Genomic DNA, 18,894 nt, shown 5'->3' with positions numbered 1-18,894 from the left:
CACTTAGCGGAGTAGTTCTCTGAGCAGCTTCTTACCATCTGCCACAAGTAGAACTTCACAGCGCCAAACATTTTATTCCTGATTCCCATTTAGTGTTGACAGAGGTTAAAACGGAACATCACTAGGAGGCAGAAACAGGCTGAGAAGTGGCAGGGGGTGTTCAAAGCAGTTATGCGTAAATGATTCATTTTGGTATGTCAAATTTGCAGATAAATCACAGTACTAATGTTAAAACTCTTGAAGTGTGGAGAATCATCGAGATCTTGGGGTCTGTGTCCATAGGGCACTCAAAGCTACAGTGAGGGTTGACATGTTGCTATGAAGGTGTGTGGTGTGATGGCCTTCATCAACTGTGGGATTGAGTTCAAGAGCTTTGAAATAATGTTAAATCTATATAGGCCTTGTCAAGAACCCACTTGGAGTACTGTTTTCAGTTCTGGTCACCTCACTACAGGAAGAATGTAGATATAGAGAGAGTGCAGAAGAAATTTACAAGGATGTTGGAGAACATGCCTTATGAGTATAGGTTGAGTAAACTTAGCCTTTTCTCCGTGACAGATGATGACAGGTGACCTGATTGACATGTATAAGATGATGAGAGGCATTGTTTCGAGTGGATAGCCAGAGGCTATTTCCCAGGGCTGGAATGGTTAACACAAGGGGGCATAGTTTTAAGGTGCTTGGAAGTAGCTTCAAGGGAGATGTCGGAGGTAAGTTTTTACAGAGAGTGGTGTGTGTGTGGAATGCACTGACGGGGCGGTGGTAAAGGTGGGTACAATAGGGTCTCTTAAGAGATTCTTAGACAGGTGCATGGAGCTTAGCAAAATAGTGGGCCCTGGGGAAATTCTCGGCAGCTTCCAGAGTGGGTTACACGGTCAGCACAGCATTGTGGGCTGAAGGGCCTATAAAGAGCTGTAGTTTTCTATGATTCAATGGGACTTCATGCTGCGCAAACACAGGTTTTGAGAAGGTGATGATTGCTTTCCTGGATATTGATTGTGTTGTTGCAAACTCTGGGTAACAATCAGACAACTACTCCCCTAATCTGAAGGATGGCTTGTCTGGTACAGGGTGCAGAGTACGGGGTCTTGCCTGCTGCTTTGGTCTGTACGTAAACATATCGGTCATGAATCAGTGGTCTGTCTGACATCTCAGTTCATTCTTGGACAGTACATCACTTCATGAGCTCGTTCTTTACATTTTTTCCTCATTAGGATGCTCTTCATGCACCTTCCGGGCATTTCCTTGTGTAACGACACTGAAAACGTAAACACAAAATATTCTGCAGATGCTCGGGTCAAAGCAACACGCACAACACGCTGGAGAAACTCAGCAAGTTGGGCAGCACCTGTGGAAACAAACAGTCAACATTGGGGGCCGAGACCCTTTGTCAGGACACGTAAACCTGCTCCCTTTGAGGACCATATCTTCCACTGCTGACAGTTCAGCTCTGTCTGCCCAATAATCCCAAATAAATATTGAACATCTATTCGTAGTTGCAGACCATCCTTTCTGAATTGTCTCTTTGTGTACCTTCATTGATTCAGCCATCCCTGCTTGAGTCCTAATCATCTATTTTCTGTCAGGAGATATTGGAATGGAGGTAACAATCATGTCCACATCGGCCTATATATCAGCATTAATCTCTTGTTAAGTCTTTGATTTCTTGTTATCTCCTTGAGACAATGCATCAGTAGCAAATACAGTGACATGCAAAAGTTTGGGCACCCCGGTCAAAATTTCTGTTATTGTGAATATATAAGCGAGTAAAAGATGAACTGATTTCCAAAAGGCATAAAGTTAAAGATGACACATTTCTTTAATATTTTAAGCATGAAAACTTTTATTTCCATCTTATACAGTTTCAAAATAACAAAAGAGGAAAAGGGCCTGAAGCAAAAGTTTGGGCACCCTGTACTTAGTAACATCCCTCTTTGACAAGTATCACAGCTTGTAAACACTTGTTCTAGCCAGCTAAGAGTCTTTCAATTCTTGTTCGTAGGATTTTTGCCCAATCTTATTTGCAAAAGGCTTCTCTGAGATTCTTGGGCCATCTTTCATGCACTACTCTTTTGAGGTCAATCCGCAGATTCTCGATGATGTTTAGGTCAGGGGACTGTGCGGGCCAGGGCAAAATCTTCAGCTTGCGCCTCTTGAGGTAGTCCATTGTGAATTCTGAGCTGTGTTTAGGATCATTATCCTGTTGTAGAAGCCATCCTCTTTTCATCTTCAGCCTTTTTACCGACGGTGTGATGTTTGTTTTCAGAATTTGTTGCTTTTTAATTGAATTCATTCTTCCCTCTATCAGTAAATGTTCCCTGTGCCACTGGCTGCAACACAAGATTGATTGATTGAGTCACCCCCGTGCTTAACAGTCGGAGAGAGGTTCTTTTCATGAAATTCTACACCCTTTTTTCTCTAAACATACCTTTGCTCAATGCGGCCAACAATTTATATTTTAACTTCATCTGTCCACAGGACTTGCTTCCAAAATCCATCTGGTTTGTTTAGATGTTCCTTTGAACCTTTTGAATAGAACTTCTCCACTATTGGACCTCGATAGAACCCGAACCACCCTGGAAAGGGGAAAATGAGATATTAAACGGAGGAATTAAGCTGTTTTCTCAGATGAACACGAAGAGGCGCCATCTTAATTCCAGTCTTTTTTTTGCTTTGATGTTGCTTTGGGAAGCATCTGGAGTTCTGTACCCCTGTTTTCATAGCGTGCACTATTACATCAGCCTGTGCAGTTCCACAGTTTGTGCTCGTGTCGTCTCTGCTGTCCGACCCATATCCTCAGACTTTAGCAATGTCAAGTCTTTTGTTTTCACAGAGCAATCTTTCTTTGAGCCCATTATCTGTGATTCCACTAACTATTTTGTTCCCATCTAGTAAGTCTGTCCAAATCTCCAAAATCACAGGACTCATTCAGTGTGTGAAGCTCGGCTGAGTATTGGTCTCAGCTAACAACTTGTTTCTGGTCACAGAAAAAAAAGGTTATATCTCTCAATCATGATGCTTTTAGTTGGAACAAAATATATCTCAAATTCTGTAAAGGCTGTGCCCTCAATTTGAAAGTTGTTTCAGATATCCAAAGCATCTTTGCCAAAATTAGCCAAATGTCACAAGGGGACAAGGAGGCTGGACCCAAGTGCAGGACGTTGTCATTGAAGTACGAGGGACAGGACAGGAACAACTAAAGGATAGAACAAGATGGGGAGACCGTGGCATGCAAAGGTGTTCCTGGGGTTCAGAGAGAGTTCCTGGCGAAGGCAGGACCCTGGCTAGGCTAAAGGATGGGTCTATCGGACAAGGAATGCTGAGAGGATAGCCCCCTGGGTGGGCCGCATTACTTCTGGGCATGGCCCGGCCTCCCAGGCAGGAACACAAAGGCCTGGGCAGGTTGCAGGGCACCTGGGCAGGATGAAGAGCACAACCCGTCGGAAGCGAGGGGTAGGAAAGGGTCGGAGTCCTCTGGGCGGGCCGCAAAATTCCTGGGCAGGGCCCAGCCTTGCAGGTAGGAACACAGGGGCCTGGGCAGGTCGCGGGGCACTTGGGCAGGTGCGGGGCACAACCCGTCGGAAGAGAGGGGTAGGAAAGGGTCGGAGTCCCAGTCCGGCCTGCTTACCCGATGGAGGCAAGGGATCAGAAGGGAGCTCGGTCCAGGGTGACTATGAGAATGGACTTACAGACTAGATGATTAACGGTGAGTACGAGAATGGACTTACAGACTAGATGATTAACGGTGAGTACGAGAATGGACTTACAGACTAGATGATTAACGGTGAGTACGAGAATGGACTTACAGACTAGATGATTAACGGTGAGTACTCCAAGGCAGGGTCGAGACGGGATAGACGGGCGAACAGCGCGACAGTGAAAACAAGGTGAACCGGACAGAAGAGCGGGACCAACACATACAAGACAAACAGAGGAACAGGACAACCCCCCCCCCAACTAGACTCAGTCCCAGAGCCCCTTATATACACCTACCAGCCGATAGGCATCAGGTGCGCCTCCTTAATCCAAGCTGATCCTATTTGGGCTTAAGGGTGAAGGACCCGGAGTCCGGAGTCCGTGGACCAGATCAAGACCCGGAATGCGGGATCTAGACTGGACCATAACACCAAAGGCTTTGGAACAACCGAGGTGGGGTTACCGAGAAAACGACCGTGGAATACATTGCATAATCAAACAGACTCAAATTGCTAGAGTGATGAGAACCCAGACCCCCAAAACCAACAATGCTCTTGTAATATTCCAAAGAAATTCCCTCTGGACTACATCAAATTCTGTGACAACACCATCTTGCCAGTCAGGGTTGTAAGCTGTTTCCACAACAAGCCCTGCCTGGATCACCAGTGGCCGTTCACATGCTCGGCACCTGGGAAGCGTCCACTCACCTACTGTCACACCAGTTAGTTCGCACTGGGGAGAGCCCTCACCCGAACCCTATTATTGTTTATATTATTATTCTCGATTTTCTTTTTAGTTAACCCTGCACGCTGCTATTTGTGTTTTTAAATGTTACTACTGTAACGAAAGAATTCCCCACTCGGGATCATTAAAGTATTTATCATTATCATCATCATTGTTACTATCCAGCCCTTTATATCTTTCAGCAATCAACTTCCCAGCTCTTTACTTCACTGCTGACCGATCTGACCTATCACCTCCTCTCCCCAACACGCCCCCCACACATTCTGACTCCCTCCCTACCTTTCCAGTCCTGAAGAAGGGTCTCAGTCTAAAACGGCGACTGTTCTCTCCTCTCCATAGTTGCTGTCTGCTCCCCCTGAGCTCCTCCAGCATTTTGTGCGTTTTGCTTTTGAATTTCCGCATCTGCAGATTTCTCCTGCTTAAGCAAATGCGCATGCGTGGGCGGCGCAGCCAATCCCGAATATCGCGCATGCGCTCAGCAGACGAGAGGCTCTCAGGGATCGGACGCAGGTAAGAGCTGGGCCGCGGGTGGGACCTTTGGTCACCGGCTTATGAACCGCGATTTTAGGAAAATTACTGTGAGCTCTGTCCACACTGGTCCTGCACCCCAGGACAGGTCCCTGTCCTTTCTTCCTCTCTCAGCCCCGCGATTTACCCGATCCACGGGGGAGTTAACCGCGGATGAGAGCTGGCGCCTCCGCCATGTTGCTGCGCATGCGCATCGTTGGGTCCTTCGCTGGCGGATAGACAGGTTTCTTGTTCGTGGTGTTTTCTGGGTAAGGAGGCAGCCATGGGTGACACGCCGGCGTTGTCCCCACAGAGAATGTCCCTAACGCTGCTACCTCCAGCCATGTAAATCCGAGGATCAGTACCTCGGAACAAAAATATAGTGTCCAGTTACTCTTGGATGAAGAATCTACCTTCCAGTCAGTGAAAATGTCATAGAACATAGAATAGTATAGCACATTACAGGCCCTTCGGCCCACAATGTTGTGCCGACCCTCAAACCATGCCTTCCATATAATCCCCCCACCTTAAATTCCTCCATATACCTGTCTAGTAGTCTCTTAAACTTCACTAGCGTATCTGCCTCCACCACTGAATCAGGCAGTGAATTCCACACACCAACCACTCTCTGAGTAAAAAACCTTCCTTTACTATTCCCCCTTGAACTTCCTTCCCCTTTCCTTAAAGCCACGTCCTCTTGTGCTGAGCAGTGGTGCCCTGGGGAAGTGGCTCTGGCTATCCACTCTATCTATTCCTCTTAATATCTTGTACATCTCTATCATGTCTCCTCTCATCCTCCTCCTCTCCAAAGAGTAAAACCCTAGCTCCCTTAATCTCTGATCATAATCCATACTCTCTAAACCAGGTAGCATCAATTAGTACTGTACAGCGTATTTTAAAAAAATCTGCCCGTCAGCTTTAGTTCTGTCTGGGTAACTAACAATATGAAACACCTTTGCCCTCGATGACAGGTGACTTGTAGCTTTCACATCATAAAAGTGCCACACTCCAATGAGAATAACTACTACCCACCCCTTCATAGTCATTGGCATTGCCATTGATGGGTTCATCACTGTCAATCAGCTGGGGGTGGGAAGGGAAAATCTCCAGGATCAGATATGTAGTAACAAGTCCTCTTTGTAGTGTTGTGGAACATGACCTGAACTTGAAACAGTACCAAAGGACAGAGACAGATTGAGCCAAGTTGATTGAAGGCAGAAATAGCCCAGTCTCATACAGACAGGAATACAGTCAGAGATTTTGCTGGTCAGTCAGGATGCCTGATCCGTGCCTTGTTAGAAGATGAGGAGTTCATATATAAACATAGAAACATAAGTCTGCAATTCATTACGGGCCCTTCGGACGACAACCTCATGCCAACCATATAACCTACACTAGAATCTGCCTGGAGTTTCACTACCAAATAGCCCTCTATTATTCCCAGCTCCACGTACCTACCTAACAGTGTCTGAAAAGACCCTTATTGTATCCGCCTCTACCACTGTCGCTGGCAGTTCACCTGCCACTCTCTGTGCGAAAATCTTACCTCTGGTATCCCCCTGGTACCTACTTCCAAGGACCTTTAAACTCTGCCCCCGCATGTTAGCTAGTTCAGCCCTGGGAAAAAACCTCTGGCTATCCACACGATCAATGCCTCTCGTCATCTTATACAACTCTCTCAGGTCACCACACAAAAAATGCTGGTGGAACACAGCAGGCCAGGCAGCATCTACAAGGAGAAGCACTATCGATGTTTCGGGCCGAGACCCTTCATCAGGACTAACTGAAAGGAAAGATAGTAAGAGATTGAAAGTAGTGGGGGGAGGGGGAAATACGAAGTGATAGGAGAAAACTGGAGGGGGTGGGATGAAGCTAAAACCTGGAAAGGTGATTGGTGAAAGTGATACAGAGCTGGAGAAGGGAAATGATCATGGGACGGGAGGCCTCGGGAGAAAGAGAGGGGGAGGGGGGGAAGCACCAGAGGGAGATGGAAAACAGGTAGAGTGATGGGCAGAGAGAGAGAGAAAAGAACAACTAAATATGTCAGGGATGGGGTAAGAAGGGCAGGAGGGGCATTAACAGAAGTTAGAGAAGTCAATGTTCATGCCATCAGGTTGGAGGCTACCCAGCCAGTATATAAGGTGTTGTTCCTCCAACCTGAGTGTGGCTTCATCTTGACAGTAGAGGAGGCCATGGATAGACATTTCAGAATCAGAATGGGACGTGGAATTAAAATGTGTGGCCACTGGGAGATCCTGCTTTCTCTGGCAGACCGTGCGTAGGTGTTCAGCGAAACGGTCTCCCAGTCTGCGTCGGGTCTCACTAATATATAAAAGGCCACACCAGGAGCACCGGACGCAGTATACCACAACAGCCGACTCGCAGGTGAAGTGTCGCCTCACCTGGAAGGACTGTCTGGGGCCCTGAATGGTGGTGAGGAAGGAAGTGTAAGGGCAGGTGTAGCACTTGTTACGCTTACAAGGATAAGTGCCAGGAGGGAGATCGGTGGGAAGGGATGGGGGTGAAGAGTGGACAAGGGAGTCGCGTAGGGAGAGATCCCTGCGGAAAGCAGAAAGAGGGGGGAGGGAAAGATGTGCTTGGTAGTAGGATCCCGTTGGAGGTGGCGGAAGTTATGGAGAATTATACGTTGGACCTGGAGGCTGGTGGGGTGGTAAGTGAGGACACGGAGAACCCTATCCCGAGTGGGGTGGCGGGCGGATGGGGTGAGGACCGATGTGCGGGAAATGGGAGAGATGCGTTTGAGAACTGATGGTGTTGATGATGGAAGAAGGGAAGCCCCTTTGTTTAAAAAAGGAAGACATCTCCTTCGTCCTGGAATGAAAAGCCTCATCCTGAGAGCAGATGCGGCAGAGACGGAGGAATTGTGAGAAGGGGATAGCCTTTTTGCAAGAGTCAGGGTGGGAAGAGGAATAGTCCAGGTAGCTGTGAGAGTCTGTAGGCTTATAGTAGATAGATAGATGATAGATAGATACTTTATTCATCCCCATGGGGAAATTCAACTTTTTTTCCAATGTCCCATACACTTGTTGAAGCAAAACTAATAACATACAATACTTAACTCAGTAAAAAAATATGATATGCATCTAAATCACCATCTCAAAAAGCATTAATAATAGCTTTTAAAAAGTTCTTAAGTCCTGGCGGTTGAATTGTAAAGCCTAATGGCATTGGGGAGTATTGACCTCTTCATCCTGTCTGAGGAGCATTGCATCGATAGTAACCTGTCGCTGAAACTGCTTCTCTGTCTCTGGATGGTGCTATGTAGAGGATGTTCAGAGTTTTCCATAATTGACCGTAGCCTACTCAGCGCCCTTCGCTCAGCTACCGATGTTAAACTCTCCAGTACTTTGCCCATGACAGAGCCCGCCTTCCTTACCAGCTTATTAAGACGTGAGGCGTCCCTCTTCTTAATGCTTCCTCCCCAACACGCCACCACAAAGAAGAGGGCGCTCTCCACAACTGACCTATAGAACATCTTCAGCATCTCACTACAGACATTGAATGACGCCAACTTTCTAAGGAAGTACAGTCGACTCTGTGCCTTCCTGCACAAGGCATCTGTGTTGGCAGTCCAGTCTAGCTTCTCGTCTAACTGTACTCCCAGATACTTGTAGGTCTTAACCTGCTCCACACATTCTCCATTAATGATCACTGGCTCCATATGAGGCCTAGATCTCCTAAAGTCCACCACCATCTCCTTGGTCTTGGTGATATTGAGACGCAGGTAGTTTGAGTTGCACCATATCACAAAGTCCTGTATCAGTTTCCTATACTCCTCCTCCTGTCCATTCCTGACACACCCCACTATGGCCGTGTCATCAGCGAACTTCTGCACAGTATCAGTAGATATCAGTAGATAAGCCATCTCCAGAGATGGAGACAGAAAGATCAAGAAAGGGGAGGGAGGTGTTGGAAATGGAGCAGGTAAATTTGAGGGCAGGGTGAAAGTTGGAGGCAAAGTTAATGAAGTCATCGAGCTCAGCCTGCGTGCAGGAGGCAGCGCCAATGCAGTCGTCGATGTAGCGAAGGAAAAGAGGGGGACGGATACCCGTATAGAGTTGGAACATGGACTGGTCCACCAAGCCAACAAAAAGGCAGGCATAGCTGGGACCCATGCGGGTGCCCATTGCTACACCCTTGGTTTGGAGGAAGTGGGAGGAGCCAAAGGAGAAATTATTGAGAGTAAGAACTAATTCTGCCAGTCGGAGGAGATTGGTGGTAGAGGGGAAATGGTCAGGTCTGGAATCCAAAAAGAATCGAAGAGCTTTGAGACCGCCTGGTGGGGGATGGAGGTATATAGGGACTGGACGTCCATGGTGAAAATAAAGCGGTGGGGGCCAGGGAACTTAAAATCATTGAAAAAATTCAAAACGTGAGAAGTGTCACGAACATAGGTGGGAAGAGATTGAACAAGGGGGGTTAAGACAGTGTCAAGGTATGCAGAAATGAGATCAGTGGGGCAGGAGCCAGCTGAGACAATAGGTTGACCTCGACAGGCAGGTTCGTGGATCTTGGGTAGGAGGTAGAAACGGGAAGTGCGGGGTGTGGGAACTATGAGGTTGGTGGCAGTGGATGGGAGATCCCCAGAGCTTCCTACGCGACTCCCTTGTCCACTCGTTCCCCCCCCCCCCATCCCTTTGCACCGATCTCCCTCCTGGCACTTATCCTTGTAAGCGGAACAAGTGCTACACCTGCCCTTACACTTCCTTCCTCACTACCATTCAGGGCCCCAGACAGTCCTTCCAGGTGAGGCAACACCGTTTCACTGAACACCTACGCTTGGTCCGCCAGAGAAAGCAGGATCTCCCAGTGGCCACACATTTTAATTCGACGTCCCATTCCCAATCTGATATGTCTATCCATGGCCTCCTCTACTGTCAAAATGAATCCACACTCAGGTTGGAGGAACAACACCTTATATACTGGCTGGGTAGCCTCCAACCTGATGGCATGAACATTGACTTCTCTAACTTCTGTTAATGCCCCTCCTTCCCTTCTTACCCCATCCCTGACATATTTAGTTGTTTGCCTGTTCTCCATCCCCTCTGGTGCGTCCCCCCACCTTTCTTTCTCCCGAGGCCTCCCGTCCCATGATCCTTTCCCTTCTCCAGCTCGGTATCACTTTCGCCAATCACCTTTCCAGCTCTTAGCTTCATCCGACCCCCTCCGGTCTTCTCCTATCATTTCGCACTTCCCCCTCCCCCCACTACTTTCAAATCTCTTACTATCTTTCCTTTCAGTTAGTCCTGACAAAGGGTCTCGGCCCGAAACGTGGACAGTGCTTCTCCTTATAGATGCTGTCTGTTCTGCTGCGTTCCACCAGCATTTTGTTTGAATTTCCAGCATCTGCAGACTTCCTCGTGTTTGCTGTCAGGTCACCTCTCATCCATCACTCCAAAGTTTACTCAGCCTATTATTGTAAGGCATGCTCTCCAATCTAAGCAACATCCTTGTGAATCTCCTCTGCAACCTTTCTAGAGTATCCACATACATCCTGTAGTGAGGAGATCAGAATTGAACACAGTACTAAAAGTGGGGTCTAACGAAGGCCTTATATATCTGTAATAGCTTTTGGTTTTTAATAGCTCATGGCTTTTGAACTGAGTCCCCTGGTTGATGAAGGCCTTCTTAACAATATTGTCAACCTGCACAGCAGCTTTGCATGTACTATTGATACGGACCGCAAGATCTCGCTTATCCTCCAAACTGCCAAGAGGCCTATCATTAATATTGTATTCTGTCTTCAAATTGGACCCACCAAAATGAACCACTGGTTGATCTCCATCTGCCACTTCTCAGCCCAGTTCTGCATCCTATCGATGTCGCGCTGCACTGTGACAACCATTCAGACTATCTACAACACCCCCTACATTTGTGTCATCGTCAGACTTATAAACCCACCCTTATACTTACTCATCAAGGTCATTTTTTAAAATCACAGTGGTCCCAGAACAGATAGCTGCAGAATCTCACTGGTCACATCCTCCATGCAGAATACAAACCATCGACAACCACCCTTTGCCTTCTGTGGACAAGCCAGTTCTGGATCCACAAAGCAGCTCTCCTTGGATCCTTCCTCATTACTTTCTCAATGAGCCTTGTATGGGGAACCTTATCAAAAGTCTCACTGAAAACCACGTACACTACATCCAATGTTATACCTTCATCAGTGTTACATCCCCAAAGAGTTCAGTCTGGCTCGTAAGGCATGACCTGCCCTTGACAAAGCAATGCTGACGACCCCTAACCTGATGCTCATAAGTCCTCCCGCTTCGGATTTTCTCCAACAAATTGCCCACGACTGATGCAAGACTCATTGGTCTATAATTTCCTGGGTTACCTCTACTCCCTTTCTTGAACAATCCTCGGGTGCTTCTCCCATCCCTATTGATGAGACAAAGATCATCACCAGATGCTCAGCAATCTCCTCCCTCGCTTCCCACAGTCACCTGCGGTATATTTCAACTTGAGTTGAACTCGGTAATATTATGATGCCAATGCTCACTTTGAGAGAAGATAAAAGTGACTTGACTTGACTTCTAGAAACGTAAATTTATGAAAGGGGTTGAGAAGATGGAGGCAGGAAAGTTGCTTCCACTGGTAGGTGAGACTAGATCTAGAGGATATCACCTTAAGGTTCGGGGCTTTTGGGATGGAGATGAGGAGGAACTGCTTTACCCTGACAGTGGTGAATCTGTGGATTTCTCTACCCCATGAAGCAGTGGAGACTACCTTAGTAAATGTGTTTGAGACAAGGTTGGATAGATTTTTGCAAAGTAGGGACATTAAGAGCGGTGGGGAAAAAGCAGGTTGGTGGACATGGGCTAGCTGACATTCTCATTCTCCTATTTCTTATGTTCTCACCACAGACTAAAATCTCACCTGAAAAATTGTTCTTCACCCATTGATGTCCTTTCAAATATTCTTACAGGTTTGAAATGGCAGAACACTTGTACATGGGAATCTCAACATGTCAGATTTGCCGTCTCTGTCCGGATATATAAGGAGTGACCAAATATTTTCTTTGCAAGACCAACACATCTGTTGTTCATCCTTGGAGATGAAGAAGTATCTCATCCTAGCTGGAAATGTATTTTGTCTCTGAAGTGAAGTTTTCTGCTGTAACTCAGTGTTATTGACTGGAAGCAGGGTGCTGAGAACACACCAGCATTTGTTCACTGGAGATCAGTTCTTCAACTGCATTGATTGTACAAGAGATTCAAACATCTGACTTTCTGAATTGCCAGAGAATTGATTGCAGTGAGACATCATTCTCCTTCTCTCCATGTGGGAAGGGATTCTCTTACACCCTCCCTGTGGACAAGCCAGACAGTTCACAGTGGGGAGAGGCCATTCACCTGTGCTGTGTGTGGGAGGGGAACTACCCAGTCAGCCAGCCTGAAGGTTCATCAGCAGATTCACACCATAGTGGGATGCTCCACCTGTTCTGACTGTGGGAAACAATTCATTCTGTCTTCAATGCTAAGCATATCCGAAAATTCACCAGTGAGAGGACGGTAACCTGCTTAGATGGTGGGAAGGCTTTCACACACTCAACCACGCCACAGTGACACCTGTGAATTCACACGGGGGAGGAGCCAATCACCTGCTCTGTTTGGGACAGGGTTCACTCAGTCATTTCAACTGAATGAACACCAGTGAGTTCACACTGAAAAGATGCCGTTCACCTGCTCAGACTGTGGGAAGCGATTCACTCGTTCATCCACACTACATAGACACCAGCGAGTCCACACTGGGGAGAAGCCGTTCATTTGCTCTGAATGTGGGAAGGGATTCACTGATTCATCTCACCTGAAGGTACATCAGCGAGTTCACACTGGGGAGAGGCCGTTCACATGCTCTGAATGTGGGAAGGGATTCACTGAGTCGTGCTCCCTTGTGAAGCACTACCAAATTCACACTGGGGAGAAGCCATTCACGTGCTCTGAATGTGGGAAGGGATTCACTCAGTCATCTAATCTGAAGGTACATCAGCGAGTCCACACTGGGGAGAGGCCGTTCACATGCTCTGAATGCGGAAAGGGATTCGCTGATTCATACTGCCTTCTTAAGCACTGCCGAATTCACACTGGGGAGAAGCCATTCACATGCTCTGAATGTGGAAAGGGATTCACTGACTCATCCCTCCTTGTGAGACACTGCCGAATTCACACTGGGGAGAAGCCATTCACCTGCTCTGAATGTGGGAAGGGATTCGCTGATTCATACTCTCTTGTGAAGCACTGCCAAATTCACACTGGGGAGAAGCCATTCACATGCTCTGAATGTGGGAGAGGATTCACCGAGTCATCTCAACTGAAGGTACATCAGCGAATTCATAATGGGGAGAAACCATTCACCTGCTCTGAATGCGGAAAGGGATTCACTCAGGGATCTAATCTGAAGGCTCATCAGCGAGTTCACACTGGGGAGAAACCGTTCAGCTGCTCTGAATGTGGGAAGGGATTCGCTCGGTCATCTCGACTGATTGAACATCAGCGAGTTCACACTGGGGAGAAACCGTTCAGCTGCTTTGAATGTGGAAAGGGATTCACAAAGTCAGACACCCTTGTGAAGCACTACCGAATTCACACTGGGGAGAAGCCATTCACGTGCTCTGAATGCGGGAAAGGATTCACTCAGTCATCACATCTAAAGGCACATGAACGAATTCACACTGGGGAGAAACCATTCACTTGCTCTGAATGTGGGAAGGGATTCACTCAGTCATCCAACCTTGTGCAGCACTCTCAAATTCACACTAGGGAGAAATCGTTCACCTGCTCAGATTGTGGGAAGGAATTCACTCGGTCATCAGACTTTAAAGTACATCAACGAATTCACACTGGGTGACGCTACTCACCTGTTCTAAATGTGGGAAAGGATTTGGTTGGAAATCTCAATTGAATGAACATCAGCGAGTTCACACTGGGTGAGAAACTGTTCAACTGCTCAGACTGTGGGAAGGTATTCACTCAGACATCTCACCAACCGACACACCAGACTGTTTTCAGCAGTGAGAGGATGGTCACCTGCTCAGACTGTGGGAAGGTATTCACACACTGATCCACACTGCAGAGACAGTGGTGGGTTCACACTGTGGGGAGGGTGGTCACCTGCTCAGACTGTGGGAAGGTATTCACACACTGATCCACACTGCAGAGACAGTGGTGGGTTCACACTGTGGGGAGGGTGGTCACCTGCTCTGACTGTGGGAAGGCATTCACACACTGATCCACACTGCAGAGACAGTGGTGGGTTCACACTGTGGGGAGGGTGGTCACCTGCTCAGACTGTGGGAAGGTATTCACACACTGATCCACACTGCAGAGACAGTGGTGGGTTCACACCGTGGGGAGGCTGGTCACCTGCTCAGACTGTGGGAAGGCATTCACACACTGATCCACACTGCAGAGACAGTGGTGGGTTCACACTGTGGGGAGGGTGGTCACCTGCTCAGACTGTGGGAAGGCATTCACACACTGATCCACACTGCAGAGACAGTGGTGGGTTCACACTGTGGGGAGGGTGGTCACCTGCTCAGACTGTGGGAAGGGATTCACACACTGATCCACACTGCAGAGACAGTGGTGGGTTCACACCGTGGGGAGGGTGGTCACCTGCTCAGACTGTGGGAAGGCATTCACACACTGATCCACACTGCAGAGACAGTGGTGGGTTCACACTGTGGGGAGGGTGGTCACCTGCTCTGACTGTGGGAAGGCATTCACACACTGATCCACACTGCAGAGACAGTGGTGGGTTCACACTGTGGGGAGGGTGGTCACCTGCTCAGACTGTGGGAAGGTATTCACACACTGATCCACACTGCAGAGACAGTGGTGGGTTCACACTGTGGGGAGGGTGGTCACCTGCTCAGACTGTGGGAAGGCATTCACACACTGATCCACACTGCAGAGACCGTGGTGGGTTCACACTGTGGGGAGGGTGGTATCCTGCTCTGACTGTGGGAAGGCATTCACACACTGATCCACACTGCAGAGACAGTGGTGGGTTCACACTGTGGGGAGGGTGGTATCCTGCTCTGACTGTGGGAAGGCATTCACACACTGATCCACACTGCAGAGACAGTGGTGGGTTCACACTGTGGGGAGGGTGGTCACCTGCTCAGACTGTGGGAAGGGATTCACACACTGATCCACACTGCAGAGACAGTGGTGGGTTCACACGGTGGGGAGGGTGGTCACCTGCTGAGACAGTGGGATGGGTTTCAGTCTGTCATTCATCCTTGTGTCCCCCTACCGAGCTTTGACTCGTCGTTAATCAGAGGGATGAGAAGCTTGAGAAGACGTAATTCACTCAGTTTCGCTGATTGTGTATTAACGGCAGTGGTTCAGGGCAGGTTATTGTTGAGCTTTCAGCAGTGGCCAATCAGCATTCAGGATTGACTATCAAGTCAGGCAGAGGAGCAAATGGGGCGGACAGTGTCGGAGTGGACAGTGTTGGAGTGGACAGTGTTGGAGTGGACAGTGACGGAGCGGACAGTGTTGGAGCGGACAGTGTTGGAGCGGGCAGTGTCGGAGCGGGCAGTGTCGTAGTGGACAGTGTGGGAGTGGACAGTGTCGGAGTGGACAGTGTCGGAGTGGACGGTGTCGGAGCGGACGGTGTCGGAGCGGACGGTGACGGAGCGGACGGTGTCGGAGCGGACGGTGACGGAGCGGACGGTGTCGGAGCGGGCAGTGTCGGAGCGGGCAGTGACGGAGCGGGCAGTGACGGAGCGGGCAGTGACGGAGCGGGCAATGTCGGAACGGGCAGTGTCGGAGCGGACAGTGTCGGAGCGGACAGTGTCGGAGTGGAGACTTTGAGGCTTTGAGGTTTCAGTGAGGAGAGCATTTAGTCACAGAAGTTCATGATGGAACTAGAATTTTTATCTTCACATTTGCTCAGTTGGAACAGTGGAGATGCCAGGCGGGATAGTGGAAAGCTGCTTTGTGGGATGTGGGAAGGCAGGGGACCCTCCTGTGTCCCTGATAACTACACCTGCGAGAAGGGCATCTAGCTTCAGCTCCGAACAATCCACATTACGGAGTTGGAGCTGGAACTGGATGAACTCCAGATCATTCGGGAGGCTGAAGGGGTGATAGGTAGGACATTTGAGAGGTAGTTGCACCCAAGGGGCACGGCACAGGAAACTGGGTGACAGTGAGGAAGGGGAAGGGGGAATCAGAGAGTGCAGTTTACCCCTGTGTCCATCCCTCTGAACAACACAGGTATCACTTTAGGTACAGTCGGGGATGGTGGGATGACCTGGCAAAGGAAAGTCACAGCAACAGGGTCTCTGGCACTTAGTCTGGCTCTGAGACTGAGAAGGGAAGGGAGGAGACGAGGTGAGCTGTGGTCAGAGGTGATTCAGCAACAGGGTCTCTGGCACTTAGTCTGGCTCCGAGACTGAGAAGGGAAGGGAGGAGACGAGGTGAGCTATGGTCAGAGGTGATTCAGCAACAGGGTCTCTGGCACTTAGTCTGGCTCCGAGACTGAGAAGGGAAGGGAGGAGACGAGGTGAGCTGTGGTCAGAGGTGATTCAGCAACAGGGTCTCTGGCACTTAGTCTGGCTCTGAGACTGAGAAGGGATGGGAGGAGACGAGGTGAGCTGTGGTCAGAGGTGATTCAGTAGTTCAGGGAACTACTGTGGATTCTCTGTGGGGAGAATGAGGTTCCAGGATGGCATGTTGCCTCCTGCATGCTGGCATCTGTGACATCTCGGGTTGAGTGCTTAGTTTTGCTGAGGAGGGTGGACAGTGAAGGCCATGGTCCATGGGACTGACAATGATATGGGCCGGTAGAACAACGAGGTTCTGCAAAGGGAGTTCAGGGAGTGAGGTGGTCCATGGGGCTGACAATGATATGGGCCGGTAGAACAACGAGGTTCTGCAAAGGGAGTTCAGGGAGTGAGGTGGTCCATGGGGCTGACAATGAGATGGGCTGGTAGAACAATGAGGTTCTGCAAAGGGAGTTCAGGGAGTGAGGTGCTGAGTTAAATTGCAGCTCATCCAGGGCTGTGATCTCAGGACTGCCATCTGTGCCAATTGCCAGGAATTGCAAGATTATACAGTTTAACATGTGGCTTACGAGTTGGTGCAGGAAGGAGTGTATAAGATTTTTGGATCATTTGTGCTGGTGAGGATTGATGTGTACAGAGGAGTGTGAGTGTGTTGAGGGGGAGAGCACATTGTAGATTGAGTGTGACTGGGCACACAGGTCTCTCTATCTCTCTCTCATACACAAACACATCAGTGGAGTGGGAGGGAGGGGACTGAGATAGGGCTCCTTCACAAAGTCCCAGACTCAGCCTTTCCTCCCCTCTGGAACTTGTCCCATTCCCTACCCCAGGCTGGGGGTGGGCATTGAGTTGCCTTGTCAAGAAGAAAATGAATTCTTTGATAACATCTGGTTAACATACTTTGATAATAAATTTACGTTGAACTTGAACATTGAAATGTATTGTTTGTAAAACATGTACTGATGAGAAATGGTCTCAGTGAAGGTCCGAGAGTGGAAAATGAACCGGTGTTCAGCCCCACTGCTCCGTGCCAGACAAGAACCCCTATCGGAGTCTGTCCCATCTGTCTGTGCTTGACTTGTCGCACTCTAAAGTTTCCTCTCTCTCTCTACCTGTCCCTGTGTCTTTTATTTTCCTTCTCAACCCCATTCTCCTGCCTCTCCCCGTGACATTCGACGCCTTTACTGATCAAGCACTGATCAGCCTCTGTTTTAAATAAACCCGATGACTTGTCCTCTGAGCCGTCCGTGGCAATGAATTCCACAGCTCCCTCATCTCTCTAAGTGCATGCTCTCTGATATTGGACATTGTGACCAGAAGGTTATAAATGGCAGCTGTCCACTAGAACCATAGAACATTACAACACAGAAACAGGCCTTTTGGTCATTCTTGGCTGTGCCGAACCATTTTTCTGCCTAGTCCCACTGACCTGCACCTGACCCGTATCCCTCCAAACACCTCTCATCCATGTACCTGTCCAAGATTTTCTTAAATGTTAAAAGTGAGCCCACATTTACCACTTCATCTGGCAGCTCATTCTACACTCCCACAACTCTCTGTGTGAAGAAGACCCCTCCCCCCATTAATGTTCCCTTTAAACTTTTCCCTCTTCACCCTTAACCCATGTCCTCTTGTTTTTTTTCTCCCCTGGCCTCAGTGGAAAAAGCCTGCTTGCATTCACTCTCTCTATACCCACCATGATTTTATATACCTCTATTGTCTCCCCTCATTCTTCTACGCTCCAGGCAATAAAGTCATAACCGATTCAACCTTTCTCTATAACTCAGTTTCTCAATTCCCGGCAACATCTTTTAAACCTTCTCACTCTTTCAACCTTATTAATATCCTTCCTGTAATTAGGTGATCAAAACTGCACACAATACTCCAAATACAGCGTCACCTATGCCTTATGCAACCTCACCATAACATTCCAACTCTAATACTCAATACTTTGATTTATGAAGACCAATGTACCAAAAGCTCACTTTACTACCCTATCTGCCTGTGACACCACCTATAGGGAATTTTGTATCTGTATTCCCAGATCCCTGTATTCTACTGCACTCATCAGTGTCCTACCATTTACCTTGTATGTTCTACCTTGGTTTTTCCTTCCAAAGTGCAATACTTCACACTTGTCTGTATTAAACTCCATCTGTCATTTTTCAGCCCATTTTTCCAGCTGGTCCAGATCCCTCTGCAAGCTTTGAAAACCTCCCTCCCTGTCCACTTCAGCTCCAACTTTTGTATCTTCAGCAAATTTGCTGATCCAATTTACCACATTATCATCCAGATCATTGATATAGATGACAAATAACAATGGACCCAACACTGATCCCTTTGGCACACCACTAGTCACAGGCCTCCACTCAGAGAAGCAATCCTCCACTATCACTCTCTGACTT

General features: G+C 48.3%; 1 protein-coding gene and 1 long non-coding RNA gene across 3 annotated transcripts; one reads left to right on the top strand and one right to left on the bottom strand.

Moving 5' to 3' along the window:
* Positions 1 to 1,815: 1,815 nt before the first annotated feature.
* LOC140720284 (uncharacterized) lies at positions 1,816 to 4,931 on the bottom strand. Of its 2 annotated transcripts, XR_012097153.1 has the most exons (3): positions 4,720 to 4,922; positions 2,429 to 2,576; positions 1,816 to 2,330 (listed from the first exon to the last, which is right to left on the bottom strand). It is a non-coding gene; the product is annotated as an uncharacterized lncRNA (long non-coding RNA). The 2 variants fall into 2 exon arrangements; XR_012097152.1 differs by having other exon boundaries at positions 1,816 to 2,576; positions 4,720 to 4,931.
* LOC140720283 (uncharacterized) lies at positions 4,926 to 14,176 on the top strand. Its single transcript, XM_073035151.1, has 2 exons — positions 4,926 to 4,950; positions 11,900 to 14,176. The coding sequence occupies exon 2, from the start codon at positions 12,646 to 12,648 to the stop codon at positions 13,819 to 13,821; it is 1,176 nt and encodes a 391-aa protein (XP_072891252.1). The 5' UTR covers positions 4,926 to 4,950; positions 11,900 to 12,645; the 3' UTR covers positions 13,822 to 14,176.
* Positions 14,177 to 18,894: the final 4,718 nt, after the last annotated feature.

Source organism: Hemitrygon akajei, unplaced genomic scaffold (assembly GCF_048418815.1).
Source record: "Hemitrygon akajei unplaced genomic scaffold, sHemAka1.3 Scf000039, whole genome shotgun sequence".
Taxonomy (NCBI): Eukaryota; Metazoa; Chordata; class Chondrichthyes; order Myliobatiformes; family Dasyatidae; genus Hemitrygon; species Hemitrygon akajei.
Note: the sequence above shows the minus strand (reverse complement) of the source record. Positions and strands in the feature narration are given on the sequence as shown.

Excerpts from the sequence above, each read along its gene's own strand:
- LOC140720283 (XM_073035151.1), top strand. The coding sequence starts at position 12,646 with ATGCCGTTCACCTGCTCAGACTGTGGGAAGCGATTCACTCGTTCATCC.